At 36.2% G+C, this 15707-nt stretch overlaps 1 protein-coding gene across 2 annotated transcripts in view; it reads right to left on the bottom strand.

Moving 5' to 3' along the window:
• Nucleotides 1–9290, bottom strand: part of LOC126830021 (AF4/FMR2 family member 4) — an 84696-nt gene extending 75406 nt beyond the window's left edge. For both annotated transcript variants that reach the window (XM_050560230.2, XM_050560231.2), the window contains exon 1: nucleotides 8957–9290. In XM_050560230.2, coding sequence (XP_050416187.1) covers nucleotides 8957–8973 — 17 coding nt within the window. In that variant the 5' untranslated portion in view covers nucleotides 8974–9290. The remainder of the gene's footprint in view (nucleotides 1–8956) is intronic.
• Nucleotides 9291–15707: the final 6417 nt, after the last annotated feature.

Raw genomic sequence — 15707 nt, 5'->3', positions numbered from 1 at the left:
TCAAAATTGTCTCGTAGATCTATCCTATGATTTCAAGTTGCAAACATTGACATACATATTGGGATTATATAACTTCTAGTGATTGGAGGATGGTACATGTAAGTTCACAGGTATGTAAATGTACCATCAATTTATCACTGATTAAAATAAAATCATTAGCACACATTATACTAGTGAAATAAACTAGTATAATTGTCAAGTTTAATTTACCTACCTGTACAATACACAGGACGTGTTAAATGGTGTCATCATAAGGAGAAAATATCCTGTGGAAGTCTTATTATTAACTATTCAAAGACTGCAGTAATCATGTACCTATGTGGTACATATTGATTAAAGTACATATTCAATAGACTATGGTTTTGTTCTACTATTTTCAATTCCTAACAGCTTATTATCATACACCATGTTCAACATCAAAATCAATTCAATCTATTAAACAGTACATCAGTTGTCAATCTACATGTAACGGTCTATTTCAAGCTGAATGACAAAAATGGGGAAGTTCCCGTTTAATCAGATCAAAAATATTGAATGGAATGACCCATCCTTTCAGTTCCTCTACTTACTCACTCACTACCTTGTGGTGATCAGGAAATGCAACTATAATAACTTATATTACCATACCGGTGTAGGGAATTTCCAAGAAAATAAAGTTTTAAAAATAGATCTTTACACCTATTGTTAGTTACATACCCAAGAATCATTGCCCATTATCAAATGTAAAACAATGTACAGTACATATATACGCCTATAATCTAAGAAAATACCTATACCAAAACTTGTACAAAATTATGTATGGGAACTTATTTATATAATGTACATCTTCCTTTGTATTATCATTGTGACATGAATATATTTTCATATTCAAAAACATGTTCCTTATACTTATATTCCTTTTCTGTTGTGCAATAATCATGATCTATACTCTATGTATCACTGTTGGCTATAGCAAGTGATTGGCTTTGCTTTGTTGTAATAAAGTAAAGTAAATTAAACTGAAATTTTTCCTTTTGATGTAAAACCATTAAGTAATTTTGGCAGTGACAGCAGATGGAGGTACATGTAGTAAGGAAGCCCAAAGTAGCTTACATTAAAGAAGTGTAAATCTATGCAAATCAGAATAATGTATTGTCATTAATCAACATTTTAATCCTATTCATACTAACTATTAAATGTATATAGTACATGTATCTAATTATAAATTTAAACGAATAGATCATCAAATGTTTAAGTAAATGTATTTATTTAAATAATTATAATCAACACAAATTAAAATTAACACTTTTATCTTTTTAGTAGGATGGTCTGGCCATTTCATGATCAACCTGTAGACCCGTACCCTAATAATATCAGAAATAACATTTATAATGCAGTACAGTACCTGTAACAGATTTTAAAGCTGCTTGCTGGTCATCATTTAAAGGATTTGGAATGTTTTGTAAACTGCAGAATTTTTGAAAATTGGACATCTAATTCTAAAAGGAATATCAGTCCTAAAATATGTTAATTCCATTCTGTATTCATAAATGTCTTGAATTTAAATTATCGTAACATTTGGAAAGCAACATAAACTAGTGTTAGACAAAATCTTTTGATAGGCCTCAATAATCTGATTGAATCCAAGTCAGGAAATTATCTAAACAATCCATTTTAAATACCACACATTTTTAATGCATAAATAAGATGTTATCAAAAAATGCAAATAATGATTTGTGGCTTTAATTCATAGCCAATATACTTCATTTCCTTGGTAACAGTGATAATACCACTTTAAATTAAACTTTTTTGATTACACCATACTTTAAAGTTTTAACACACTGGTTGATCCAACATCAAATATAACCTCAAGTACATGACACCATGACTAGATGCAGTCCTAAACTAGGTTTATTCTCTGTTCGTTTGACTGAAACTTGGGTTATTTATTTCACATAAACCTGTCTAAATTAACAGATTAGCTTTACATGCAGGTGAAAAATGTGTTAGGATAGTTGTCGACCTTGATGGTATCTATCTTTATGTTCTTGACACAATAACATATGTTAACTCTGAACAGTTGATTTTTGTGAACAGCTTATTTTTCAGCAAATAGGTAGACAAATCCTCATCCTTTATTTGGATCAAACAGAATGGGTTTCACATTCCATCACTATAAATTAATGGAAGAGAATGCTTATATAAGCCCAGTCTCTTAAACATCAGAATTAATGACATCATAAAACACATGTCATCCTTTAAGTTATTTGGGCTGAATTTACCAAATGACTTCTGTGTGAAGTCACAAAATTTTTAGGGTATTTTGGGACAGAAAATCAGATCAACACAACTAAATCTTTTCAGTGGATAAATATTGTTAATTTTGAAAATAGTAAAAATCCATGATGTCAAATGGGAAGGGTGCCCTAATAAACTCTATCAGTATGGACCCATGAAAAGCTTTCTTCTTGTGTCATTAGAAAATGTTCATATGAACTAGGAACCTTCTATTCGTGCTGTCATCAGCAGCATCATGGAATTGTGACATTAAAACATTTAAGTCCCTCTATCACTGTCCAATTGTCCAAAGAACAAGTGTGCCATATTTCCAAGTTGATCAAAATAGAATTTAACGAGCCTTAAGGGGGGCTTATGTCACACTTGCAACTGAAACCAGCTGGTGTTTACGCAACAGGGAGCAACTGAAGTGAAAGCAATTGAATGCAACCGAAAAGGGTCGACCTGAGGGCCTCTTACAACTCAAAGCAGCTAGATGCAGGCAGTTGCACATGTTTAAAATTCTGCAACTCACTGCAACTATTGGCAACTAGTTGCAGTCGACAGGAGTACTCTTACAACTGGCGTCAACTCGTTTCCATGGAAATAACATCCTGTGGTAGGAGACATGTGTCATGTGACTTTATAAATAAGCAAAATGGAAGCAAACGAAGACACCCACTTTTCAAATGTTGATAATGTCCACAAAAATATATTAATAAAATGGTCGATAGACCGACCATGCCTTTGGGATGCTTCGAAGATATTAGCTATTTTGTTGATCACATGATGAATAAATTAACAGTCACATGTTAAGTCACCAGTGTAATCGCTATCAGTTCTGAGTCAAATGAGCGCACCAAATTCAGTTGCTCTCAGTTGTCCGCAGTTTTTGATATTTATGATCGACATAAGCACACTGTAACTAGTTGCTTTGAGTTGCAAAGTCCATAAGCCCCCTTGAGTGAAACCCCAAGAACAAGGAAGATTACCAAGTGTAGGGAACAAATTCCTCATTCAAAAATTAAGAGTCAAGTGTATCGAGATTTGATTCCACAATTCGATACAGGTGTATTGATTCAATAGTTTGCATTGAGCCAGCGCTAATTTCTAACAGATACAAAACAAAGACTGAAAGAGAGAAATTGAATTTAATGTTCACTTAACACAAAGTAGGTCATTTTGGTAATTACATATGGTTCAATTACATCTCAATAATTCGCTTGAACGTAGGGGTCTTTAGATGTAGATGGAAAAAGAAATACTCAGAGAAAAACCAGGTGACCCTACTCTTGGTCACATACAAGCTAAGAATCGAAATCATGCCACTTGACTTAATGACAGACTTTACGATCTAACGTCCATGCGTTAAACCAATCCACCTGGACCAGATATAAACAACTCATCTTTAGGTCAAGGTATTTCACTTGTTATGACTTTCGCAAACTACACCAATATAGGCTCATAGACAGTTGGGAACTGCGAGTGACCAATGTTCAGAAAGAAAATAATTATTTATAAAGACAACATAATTATTCTCTGTACAATGTTTACAGTCCAACAATTATAAATACATTGGTGTATACTTATATATATATAGTGGATATACATTTTTAGACCGGCGTGGTGGACTAGGAATATCCCATTAGGAATGATTACTCTTCAAGTCCGTGTGTAAGAAAGACTAAGCAATTCTTGACTAAAATAATTATGACGATGTATTATGTTTACAGTACTTTTTTAACAAAAATTATTAAAGCCTATTAACTTATTTTTTCCACAATTTGCTTTGAGTCACGACACCGGGTGATTGTGATTTAGTTATGACTTACATGTACTTACTTACAAACATTAATATATAATATAACATAAACTACAACACATATATATATGTATTTATGGTAGAACAATTACTAATTTATTTTTGAAAAACAATCTTCATGTATCACTTAAAAAAAAAACAACTTTTAATTGTTCTTCAATAGTTGCTGAATGCATATTAATTTAGAAATTCTAACAATTTAAGCATCGGTACTTGCAATATTCTTAAATACCTACACTGTATTGTTATCTTTTTATAATGTCACGTCAGTAAATAAACTTTATTTTGGTTGTCAACCAATTTAAAATTGGGAGTTTTATTTGAGAAATGTGGAACTCTTTACAATTCAAAAGGTTTGTTCATGACCATTATATACCGGCAGTATGTTTTAATTCCATACAAAAACTGGGTGTGGTTGGTTTAATAAATTAATAACAAATATTGCAATTTAATGACCAGGTCACTGGTGAATGGATTGTTTAAGACAAACCCTGTTGGTTACTGTTTTGGCCGAGTTGAATTATAAAGACAACTTTACCATTCACATTGATACAGAAAAAAAACCAAAGATAAATCCACCAAGTGTGACTCAGCCTTAAGAGTGTTCACACACACTGTACAAGTAATTAATCAGTACTTTTAATCAATAAAATTTATCTTTAAATTGTTTCTTTAAAATAGTCTGTCTGGTTTGGCCAATATACGAAAAACTGTGTACACACATTTACTATGTTACCTGAACTTTCAGGGTTAATTTACCTAAACATGTTTTCAAATAAAATCTGAAGTGCTATTAGGTGCTTCAAAGGAACTCTGCTTATACTGTCCAAGACATGATTCAAACTATTTTAAAGGGATACAAACGTGTCAATATCCATAATTATGTAAGTTACAAGCAAGCAACATGCTGATCTTATCAGTGGCCTTACAGCTGACCTCATTTCTAAAACGACCATTTGCCAATTGAACAATTTTACAAACCCATTGACTGATTTTCATTTAACGAATAATCATTTGCAAGTAAAATGTGCTCTATGGAAAACAAACACCTACTTCTTGATACCCAATATCAACCTGCAATGGCCACCGCAAGGCCGACAATGGATAGGGAGTCTCTGAACTGACTCCAGCCTGTACCAAGTACCAATATCACTTCTCAAACAGTCAAATAAACCTGCAATGGCCGCCTCAAGGCCGACAATGGATAGGGAGTCTCTGAACTGACTCCAGCCTGTACCAAGTACCACTTCTCAAACAGTCAAATAAACCTGCAATGGCCGCCTCAAGGCCGACAATGGGTAGGGAGTCTCTGAACTGACTCCAGCCAATATCACTTCTCAAACAGTCAAATATAAGCCTATTCCTCAGCAAAAGCAAGGCTTCCTCAGCAAAAGCAAGGCTTCCTCACAGCAATCCAAATAACGGATGTGTCACATTATACCATATTCAAGCTATTCAAGTTATATCTAAGGGATAAGAGGGTTGAATACACATAGTTTTGGCCTTTAAATACCCAATAAAAACACATGCACATGCAAGCTGAATGCCATAAATGACCCAGTGAACTCTGTGCAGGGTACATGTATTTAATGGATTACTGCATTCATAACCTGGCCAGTCATTAAATGTTTCATCTGTTCTGTACACATATTTAAATATTTCACTAATCCGTTCAATTTTTTGCTTATCATCTTGTAAATATCTTATTTTGTATAACATGTAATTGTCTTCTATATCACTTAGGTGGAACCGGACGTTAAATAAAACCATTTCACACACTGATAATCCGCCTAATCCTACTTTGTATTCACCATGGATCACTGCGTTAGTTTTTTTTGTTTTAATGAATTTTGTGACCGTCAGTTTACTGGTATAAGTACGAGCATGGTGATGTGAAAAGAAAAATATGATCGTCTAGTTGATTACCTTAAAGGGACAATAACACTCTTGCTGGCTTGAAAGCTCCAGAAAATAAATAATATCTCTATCTAAGTACTAGATGTTTAAGTGTCCTACCTGTTGTGTAAATTATCCATTAGATCCTATTTTACTTGTCCGGAGGGTTCGAAAATATTTTTAAATCGAAGTTTCATTTGAAAAGGTTTACGTTAGACGTTTCAAACCATTATGTTGAAATTTTCAAAATTTTTAAATAAGGTGTGTTAAGATGAAATTTGTATCATCTATTAATTGAAATATTCTAAAATAGTACAATTTGTTGACCAGAATAAAGATTGGGACATATTATTCAGTTACAACAAGAGTGGTATTGAGCCTTTAAATAAAGGAAGAAGATTTTATCTTTTTATTAAAACATGCCACTGCCCGAAAAAAACACTGATATCATCAAAATCTTTAAAGGGTATATTTATTATGTGGAGTTGCATACAATAATAATACCGGTACTCTTTAAAAAAAAGAAACGCATAGTGACATTTTGTAATCGGTATACCCTCGATTTACAATCACCTTGCTGCAACAGGAACCGTGACTCATCGCTGAACCAAACTGTTCTCCAGCGTTGCTGTGGCCATACCCTGTGTGTCTGAACCCATTGAAGTCGGATTTGGCGGTGTCGGCCTATTTCAAAACAACAGCTCTAACGGGACATCTGGCTTGTAATACGGTTTCACATAGGTGTCTATGGACTGTCTGTTCAGAGATTTGACGCCGTCCAGGAATTTCTGCTGCAGTAGAGGTCGCTCCTGTGAACCATTTCCGCAAATAATGTAACCGAATGTGCCGTTTCAGGGCAAGTGGGGTCACTCATGTTTGGCCTGAGCTTCGGCGGTCACGTGTTGATCTTCGCTATCGGTACCTATCCCAATGGAGAGAAATAGGACCCTGGGAAGCATTCAGCAGTCTGGCTTCATCTGTCTGGTATTCACCAGAATTCACCTGCTTGTAAAGGCCTTAGATTTGCGAAGTTGTTAAACTCATGTGTCTTGGTGCAATCAAGAGAAAGCAAATTTCAGCAAAAAGTATGACCAGTCACAATTATTGAATTAGTGACCCTGTACATTTAAACCCAATAATGAATTTCTTTTATCCTTACATAGTGACTTCAAAAAAAAAAGTAAGATTTATGGAAATAACGATCCCGTTCAAATAAAAAATGATAAGGTACATATAAGAATATTAAGAAATGGACTGTGCATTTCTTTTTTTGAAGAGTAAGCTTAAATTTTAAGTGGGAACTGGCCAATTTCAATTTTTTGCGGCATCACAACCCGACAGCCCTTTGAAAAATTGGAACCACACCATACACATATCTGAGGATTTATGTCCACACAACCAGAATTCAGAAACATGTACATTGCACTTGACAAAATATTTAAAAATCTGTCAACTCTGTTATTAATGTATTATTTCAATTATTACAAAACTACAAAACTAACACCGAAGTTACGGTATGGTAATGAAAGGAAATATTTTTGGACATTCAGTCGCGTGAACTGTTGACGTATAGGGAAGATTATCTGGGGACTCGAACTTAAATCTTATTCTTAGCACCCACACTAATTATGCACTGATCTGATATTGAAAATTATTTGAAAAATCATTACAGGACAGATCCTACATGGGGCGGTCTAACATCCTACTTTGATCCTTAAAAACATCGAGGAGTAATCAGTGCAAAGTCGACAATCTGCGCACCAGCTTTATACATGCACATTACAACCTGTACGAGGGGTGAAGAAATTCAAGAATGCGGCCAACATATAACAATAACATACATTCATACATAATTCTTTCATATTTTCATTTGAGTGAATGTGAATAATTTATTGATCAGCTCATTGAGGAAACCAGCAGGCTACACTTCATATTAAAGTAGCTAAGTCTCTAACTCAATATCATCCAAAATCTTCAACATTGAAAACACGATTTATTTGTCAAATTAAATCAACATTCATGTTGTGATCTTACTGGAAAAGGATGGGCTTTTGATATCCAATATTTAAGACAAAATAAACATTTTACCATTGGTACACGAATCGTGTACCATAATGCACTTCAGCCCCAGTTGTATCAAGAGACTTGAGGGACGAGGCTAGACACATTGCACCAAATCAAACGGCGTATGTAGACTGGAATAACCAGACGCTAGAAATTTGCACTCGCTTGAGACTACTGGCTTATTTCGCCAAACATAACTGATTTGAAATTGGAGTAAAAACGGAAACTATTGAATGTAAATCAGTTTATATACATTCATATTACAGTATTATATGCGTTGCGACCCACTTTTGTCAATTTGTAGGTCCCAAATGTTAGCGATTTAGCTCCTTTAAATAAATGGGTCCTACACTACTGTATAATGTACCCCTGGGCTACAGTAGCCTAGCTGTTGGAATTGATTTGACACTACGTCTTACATATATTGTAGGCAAATCTGTTTGTTTATTTAGAACCTAAAAAAAAAAAAGAAGTGACCTGAACTAGCTGGAGTGTCTGTCGGTGCAGTCATACTACTCATACACTCAAAATGTCAAACAGTAAAACTTGTACCGTATTATTAAACGTATTGCGCATTCTTGCGTACCGCACTGAATTTCAACGGCTGGTGTAAGATGCAAAAGTGTGCCGTATGAATAATTTGCTGATCAGCTATCCCGAGTTCGCTTTCATTATCCAAATATAAAGGAAAAACTAAAAGTTTTATTCATCTTTATCAAAATAATATGCTTTGTAATAAAGTTGCTGAAACTGACAAACATTCAAACAATTATGTCATGTCAAGAGGCCTGTTTGTTCGCACTTTTAGACCAATAATAATACTCGCGAGTTGCCATTTTGTCAATTTATTATTGGTACTGTGACCTGGAAATTGTACGCAGTGGGAAAATTAAATTTAGTATCATAAATTGTTCTCACCTGTTGTGAGCAGACATTTCAATTCGTGTCTTTATTTATATAACTCCTCGGTAGAAAAAAAAAGAAGCCAGGTCGTCTACTGGAAATAAAACGACGAGTTGAACTGAATTCACAAATGAAAATTGACGTTCTCGGATGGCTTCTCTGCAAATTTCGGCCTACATGTTGAGGCCGTCTCAAAGTATATTTTCTCAAAGAGAACACAGATATCACTAGATATGAAAGTCTGTTGAATACTGAAACAATATATCCATTGGTTTGGTTATAAAATGTGAATTTATGGAAAATAAATCCACAAGACATGCAGACAGCAATTTTTGGTCGCCATGATGGATCACAGTTACCTTTTTACTCTCATTCTGGGGAATGTATTCATACACGCCTGTTTCTAATCTTAATGATCTACAAATGTTGTAATTTGTAAATGCAGTTATTGTAATTAAAAACAGTGTATTCTACCAATCACACCCTAATTTAGGTAGTAAGACGCCTAAGCGAGAAAACAAAAAATAACCTAAAAATAGTAGTAGATCTATTTGTTGTGTGCACACTACGCAGTGTGTTGTTCGACTTAAATTTGATTCGGTAATGACAATGTAATAAATCATTTAATTTAACTAATTAAAAAACAGTGTTTTAAAAGTATACCAAACAGCATTTGTATTTATTAATTATCTAGATAAAATAATTGTGTACAGTCAGCAAATAAAATCAAGGGTATAGTAAATCAGTTAGCGGGGTCGATCAGCTAATCAGTATTTCGCTTTCAGGACAGCTGTTTTTTTGTTACATTGTTGCATTTTGTAATAAATCGAAGTTGCATTCATGTCTTGGATCAGGATATTTGATTTATTTGAATTTAATTACAATCTTTTGTTCCCTTCATCAGGTTTAAAATCGATTTTTTTTGATTTTCTATTATTTTTATATTTCTTTCTATTCGCTTACAAAAAAAAGTGGCAGCCGAGCTGATCGAATGTCATAATATTTTTCCCTGAATATGATTTGTAACCAAAATCAATGCTACCGGTCAGAACAGGATTTACAAAGCAGTGCTGCTAATATTAGTAAATAAGTATTTATTCAATACCCATGTTAAGCGGCTTCACAAAATTTCCCAGCAAAGCGTTTATCAACGCGATTATTCCCCTTTAATAGCTTTACACGTTTGCAGAGTGGTTTTATTTTTTATTAAGTCTTAATAAATGAACTACAACAATGGCGGACCCCCCCCCCCACCTTCCCCCAGCAACTATCAGGCAAATGGATAAAATGCACAAAAAGCATTTTTTTTATTATTATTATTTCTAGTCGGCAAAATAAAATGCCCGGAATCCGCCGACTTTTACGTGTTTAATCCATATATATAGTCAATTCAGTACAAATTCGCGGTATTCAATTGAAATAAAATAAAATAAAATCAGCGTATTATTTATTATTACAGCATATTTAATAAACTGATTTTATTTTACTTTCTTTTGATTGATTTCGGCCATCGTTCATTATTGGTTTCATCAATTTTTCTGGAATCGTCATTTCTTTAAATTGACTAGTGGATTAAAATTTAAAACGTTTAAAATCAGCGCCACTGAGTAGTCACTCTGCTTTACGCGTGACATTGTTTCAGGCATTATCATTATTTTGTTTCGACGATTTTTTTCGTTATTTGTTTCGTCAGTTTTTCTTGAAGTTAAAATTCCGGAGGCCGGTGAATGCTGCTGTAAAGTCTAATTGATTTTGTGATTGAAATTGGATTTCATTTGCAAAATCACATATGTTTCACGTAATTTCAATAAATGGCAAAGTAAAAAACCGGTTTGCTAATCTAGGTAATTGGTTTGATCCCTGTGTCGCCCGAGAAAGTCCCGGCGTAGTTTCCCCTATAATTGGTTATTTGAATGACCCGATGGCCTGACGGGGCACATCGGCGAGCCGTTCGTTGAGACAAAAAAAAAAGAACCCGTGGTAGTTGGATTTTAATTGTTGTCAGAACAAAATTATCCTCGTGCACCTTGCATGGCGTGGGTAATGTTTAAAATTCGGCCTTGACAGGTGGAATTCAAATGCTGTCAGGCATGGCGTACGCTTACGTACACCTTCCTTAGACCTGTTTTGCGCAGAAAAGTAGGACGTTAAACCCCATTTCTTTAATGCAAAGTAATATTTCTGTGCATATTTTGACTTTAAAGTTGTGAACACCACCCAGGACAAAGTTGAGTGTGAAATAGCTTTATTTCACGTCCGCTTCCACCGAGTTAATATCGCAGACAGGACAAAGTTGTGTGTGAAATAGCTTTATTTAACGCCCGCTTCCACCGGAAGTTCTCGGTGGATTCTTCAATAAATATAACCAGCGGTTGCCGTGCAAGACACGCCCACATTTTGCAAAGAGCTGTAGGCCTACAGAGAACAAGCTAAAAACAAAAACAACCTGATTTTTCGTACATTAGAGGCTGTAATCCAATAAGTGATGGTCTGAAATGTGCGAGATCTTCGGGATCAGGGGCCATAATCCATCCAGGAAGTTATGGTCTGATATGCCAAATATCGTCAGGAACCGAGATCTTTGGGATAAACATATATTTTAAGTTTAATCAAAATTAGATAAAACAATTGTGACCTTGGGCAGTTTCGGTCGAACTCAACCATCCAGGGGCGGATCCGAGAATTTTTGCAGGAGGGGTTTGCCAGGCTCCTGTTAAGGAAATTTGACAGCTGGCAATGCATGATACCATCATCGTCTCTACGTAGGCATATAAAATATCATAAGTTCCATAATATCATAAAATATTCTCCGCGAATTGGTTATTTCAAATTCAAAATATGAACGATAGATAATCTCCCACCTCGGATTCAATCGGGTTAGAAAGAGGCCCATCAAAAGATTTCAGTGAAGCGTCTGCATAGTGGATGCTGACTATTTTACAAATGTTCAATATTGATCACATCTTTGTAACTAAATGGGAACTGAACCGGAAATAGTAGGCATACTAACTTACAGTTATATGTGTCATATAATTGAACAATCAAATGTAAGAAAGAAGACAATACACAAAGAACCTCGTGCCCGCTTCGTACTTATCGGTGAAGGCGGCTGGGGGAAGGGTTGGGGAGTGGCTGACAATGATAGTGTTGTCAAGTCTATACAGGAGAGAGCCTTCAAAGGCTCCGAGGTCAGTCACTCCGGAAGACGTCCACATTTTTAAGTGGCCGTATATTGTCGTCTTCCCTGTTCGTCCGTGCGTCTGTCCGTCAACAATTTGTTTGTGGACACTCTACAGCTAGGTCACAAAATTTTATCCAATTTTGACGAAACTTGAAATATAGGTCTATTTCCCAATGATATCGGTTCCTTTCGATATTGGCATGTATCGGAGAGTTATTTCATGGATTATGGCCCCTGGTTGTACGAAGAATCACGGTTTGAGTTTGTGGACACTCTAGGGGTCACAATTAGTATCCCAATTTGATGAAACTTAAAATATATCTTTATATCCCAAAGATCTCGACTCCTTTCGAACTTCGTGTACATCACATTTTTAGCTTGTGGATCCTCTAGAGGTCACAATTTTTATCCGATTTTGAAAAACGTTTTAGTATATCACCGTTGCACCGCAATGAAAGTTGAGTTCGAATTTCGGGAAAATCAAAAATAAGCTGCCCGACAGAATGGCCGCTCCTTGTGGCAAATAGTGTAAAAGTATGTAATACGAAGGTTGTGGTCCTTGTTATAAACGGTCACAATTTTTGTCCGATTTTTATGAAACTTAATCCCAAAGGTCTCGTTTCCTTTCGATATTCGTGCATTTCAGACCATCACTTACTGGATTATGACCTCTGTGCGACAAATCACGGTTTGTTTTTTTAGCTTGGTCTCTATCCATCTCTTGCAAAATATTGGCGTATTTTGCATGGCAACCGCTTGTTGAAATATAGCACTGCACGATCCTCAACGGGTTTATAATACACATTGATATACTACACTGCGCGTGGTCTCGTTCATAATACACATTTTTTAGATACATGTATAACATTGCATGATCCCTAACAGGTGTATAATAAACATGTGTATTAAAGGATACTCACACGGCGCGTGGCCTTCGTTTATAACACACATTCCTCGGATATCATAAGACCTGATAAGATCACCACGATTACTCCACGATTGAAACCACGATTTCATTCGTATAGAGCGAATCGTGATAGTGGAAACCTAGCATAAGATCTAATACGCCACGGTCCTCAACAGGTTTATATAATACACATTTCTGGGAGATATTAGCACGGCGCGTGGTCTACGTTTATAATTTCATAATACACATGTTTGATATATAACACTGCACGATCCTCAATGATTTTATAATACACATTTCTAGAATATACTACACGGCGCGTCGTCTACGCAGGGGCGTGCTGGCAGGGAGTTTAGGAGGACGGTGTCCTCCCAGGCCCCCATTAAACAATAAGTCCACCCGTATAAGCGGCCCCCCCCTGGGAGCTCTAATTTTCACGCGGAATCCCCTCAAAAAATTGAGAGTGCGCACGCGAAAAATCATACATACACAACGATTAATAAAATATATTATTCTGACGTGCAAATGTCTGTCACCTTAATAGTCTGGTCGGGATAGAAAATTTGTGGGAAGAAATTCCTACCCAAATGATTTCTTCATTTTCTGAAACAACTATGTCCCTAGTGTTCCAGAAAAATTTTCCCCACCGATCGGAGTTGAGCAAATTTTTTTACACCATATTGAAATTTTGACCCCCTGGGTCAACATAATGAAACTGAAAACCATTTATTACTTCAAAAATATCAATTTTACAGCCTAGAAATGTATTATCAACATATAGGAAAGTGATACCAAGGAATCCAGAAATGGCGTCAAAAATAACGTACGACGTCACCGTGACGCCAGAATACAAAATGGCGGAACTATGACGTCACTTTGATGTCCAAAATTCAAAATGGCGGAGACGTGTTGTGAATAAAGCAACAACAGCAAACAGATAGACAAGAGGAACATTCTGGACATCATAAAATATTCATTCGGATCATCATCAATAAAATCATCAAAATATTCTTCAGTTCTGATTTGTTCTACCCCGTGCCAAATTCATCTTCTAAATCAATGCTGATTTGTTCGCTATTCAGACAACCCTCCCCGTGGCATCCTCCACACGCTTCAACACATTTCAAACCATTCTGAATACAAGAACATGACGAGCATTGGTTTTTCAACGATTTACATTTACACCGGATGAAATTCAGAACGTTGTCTGGTGCTGATGGAAGAATCGTCGCGATGGGAACGTATCTATGCTCTATCACTTGCCAACCCCAATTCACAGGATCGACGCCATCGTCTAGTTCATCCCAAATTCTAACCTGAACATGAACGCGGTGAGCATGCTGCTCGGCCGCGGCAGCTGTTGGAGGAAGTCTATTGATTTGAATGGAAATTTTTTCAGCGATCATAGCTTTGTAACTTAGGTACCGGACTTTAGTCAGAGATATCTCATTTTTGTGACCATACATTACACAGAATAACCTTTCTCCAGCTTCAGATACTTCGGACTGGGAACTTCCAGGTGAAGCTATTGTCTTGCTAGCTTCTCGAAAGATGTCACTGTTCGTATGTTTAAGAAGTCCCAATTTACCGAATCCGAAACAACCAGAAGTGGTATCACACCCAGACCAGGCGTGAATGAACAATAAATTGTCTAATACAGTTTTATCCATTGCGCTGCAGACTGATTTTATGTCATAGGTGTTCCGCTTTTTGTCCAAGTGGCGAAGATGAATTGTCGCCATTTCTGCTTTCGCGTGGTGCAGTAATAAGACCAAAATATCTGTGTCATTGGCAACTACCGTAACAGGTTGACAATTTCTAGCGTAGTCAATACACGTCTTAGTAATAGTGACATCTGCATCACCATTGCACCATTTTGTCGGGACTCCATGGGATTCAAGATCGTTGACTACCTGATTGATTAGACGGATTTTGTTTTCAGTGTTGGCCAGAAACTGGGCTTGACTATAGATAACTGTGGTGTCCGATTTCAGAGAAATGTCACTGCTCCTATATTTAGACGTAGCAGCTCGGCGCTCGTGCTCATGATCCTTAATATTTGGTTCATAGCCGTCGAACACGACGATTGGCGAGGGAAATCTTTTTACAAATGACCGATAGTTTTCTAAGATGTTGGAGATATTCGTACCCTTATTCCACCTTACAAAATTAATTAGCAGACCTCCATCAATGACAGTTATTTCACTGGTGAGCGAAGTGTTCGAAACGGGTGAAACGTTCTTGAGCAAATGCTGAGCGAGATCGGACTTGGTTACATGTCGCATGAAAGCTCCTGCAAACAGTGAGGACGGGAAGGCACTCAACTCATATTTGAAGAACTGTTGAATATCTGTATCTGTCCGCTGTGCCACCGTAATACATCTTTGAAAAAGAACTTCTGGTTGCACTCGCACTGTCTTGCCTTGAACTTTAACACCTGGCTTCAGGTCATCCAGAGTCTTCACGACACTAGATCGTCTGATCTTTGCTTCCGAAAAAATAACGTTGTTAAGAGATTCTTGGATCTTGTATCCGATAGTTACGGCGTCATCACAATTTATCCCGTCCCCGGATTGGGACGTCAACCCAGTCGAGAGTGACCGCAAGTCGGAGACTTCGCAATCGAACGGATTGTTTGTATCAAACCAATCGATCAATTTAATTAGATGATCGGTGTC

Source organism: Patella vulgata, chromosome 8, assembly GCF_932274485.2.
Source record: "Patella vulgata chromosome 8, xgPatVulg1.2, whole genome shotgun sequence".
NCBI classification, from domain to species: Eukaryota; Metazoa; Mollusca; class Gastropoda; family Patellidae; genus Patella; species Patella vulgata.
This window is presented reverse-complemented; position numbering and strand designations above follow the sequence as displayed.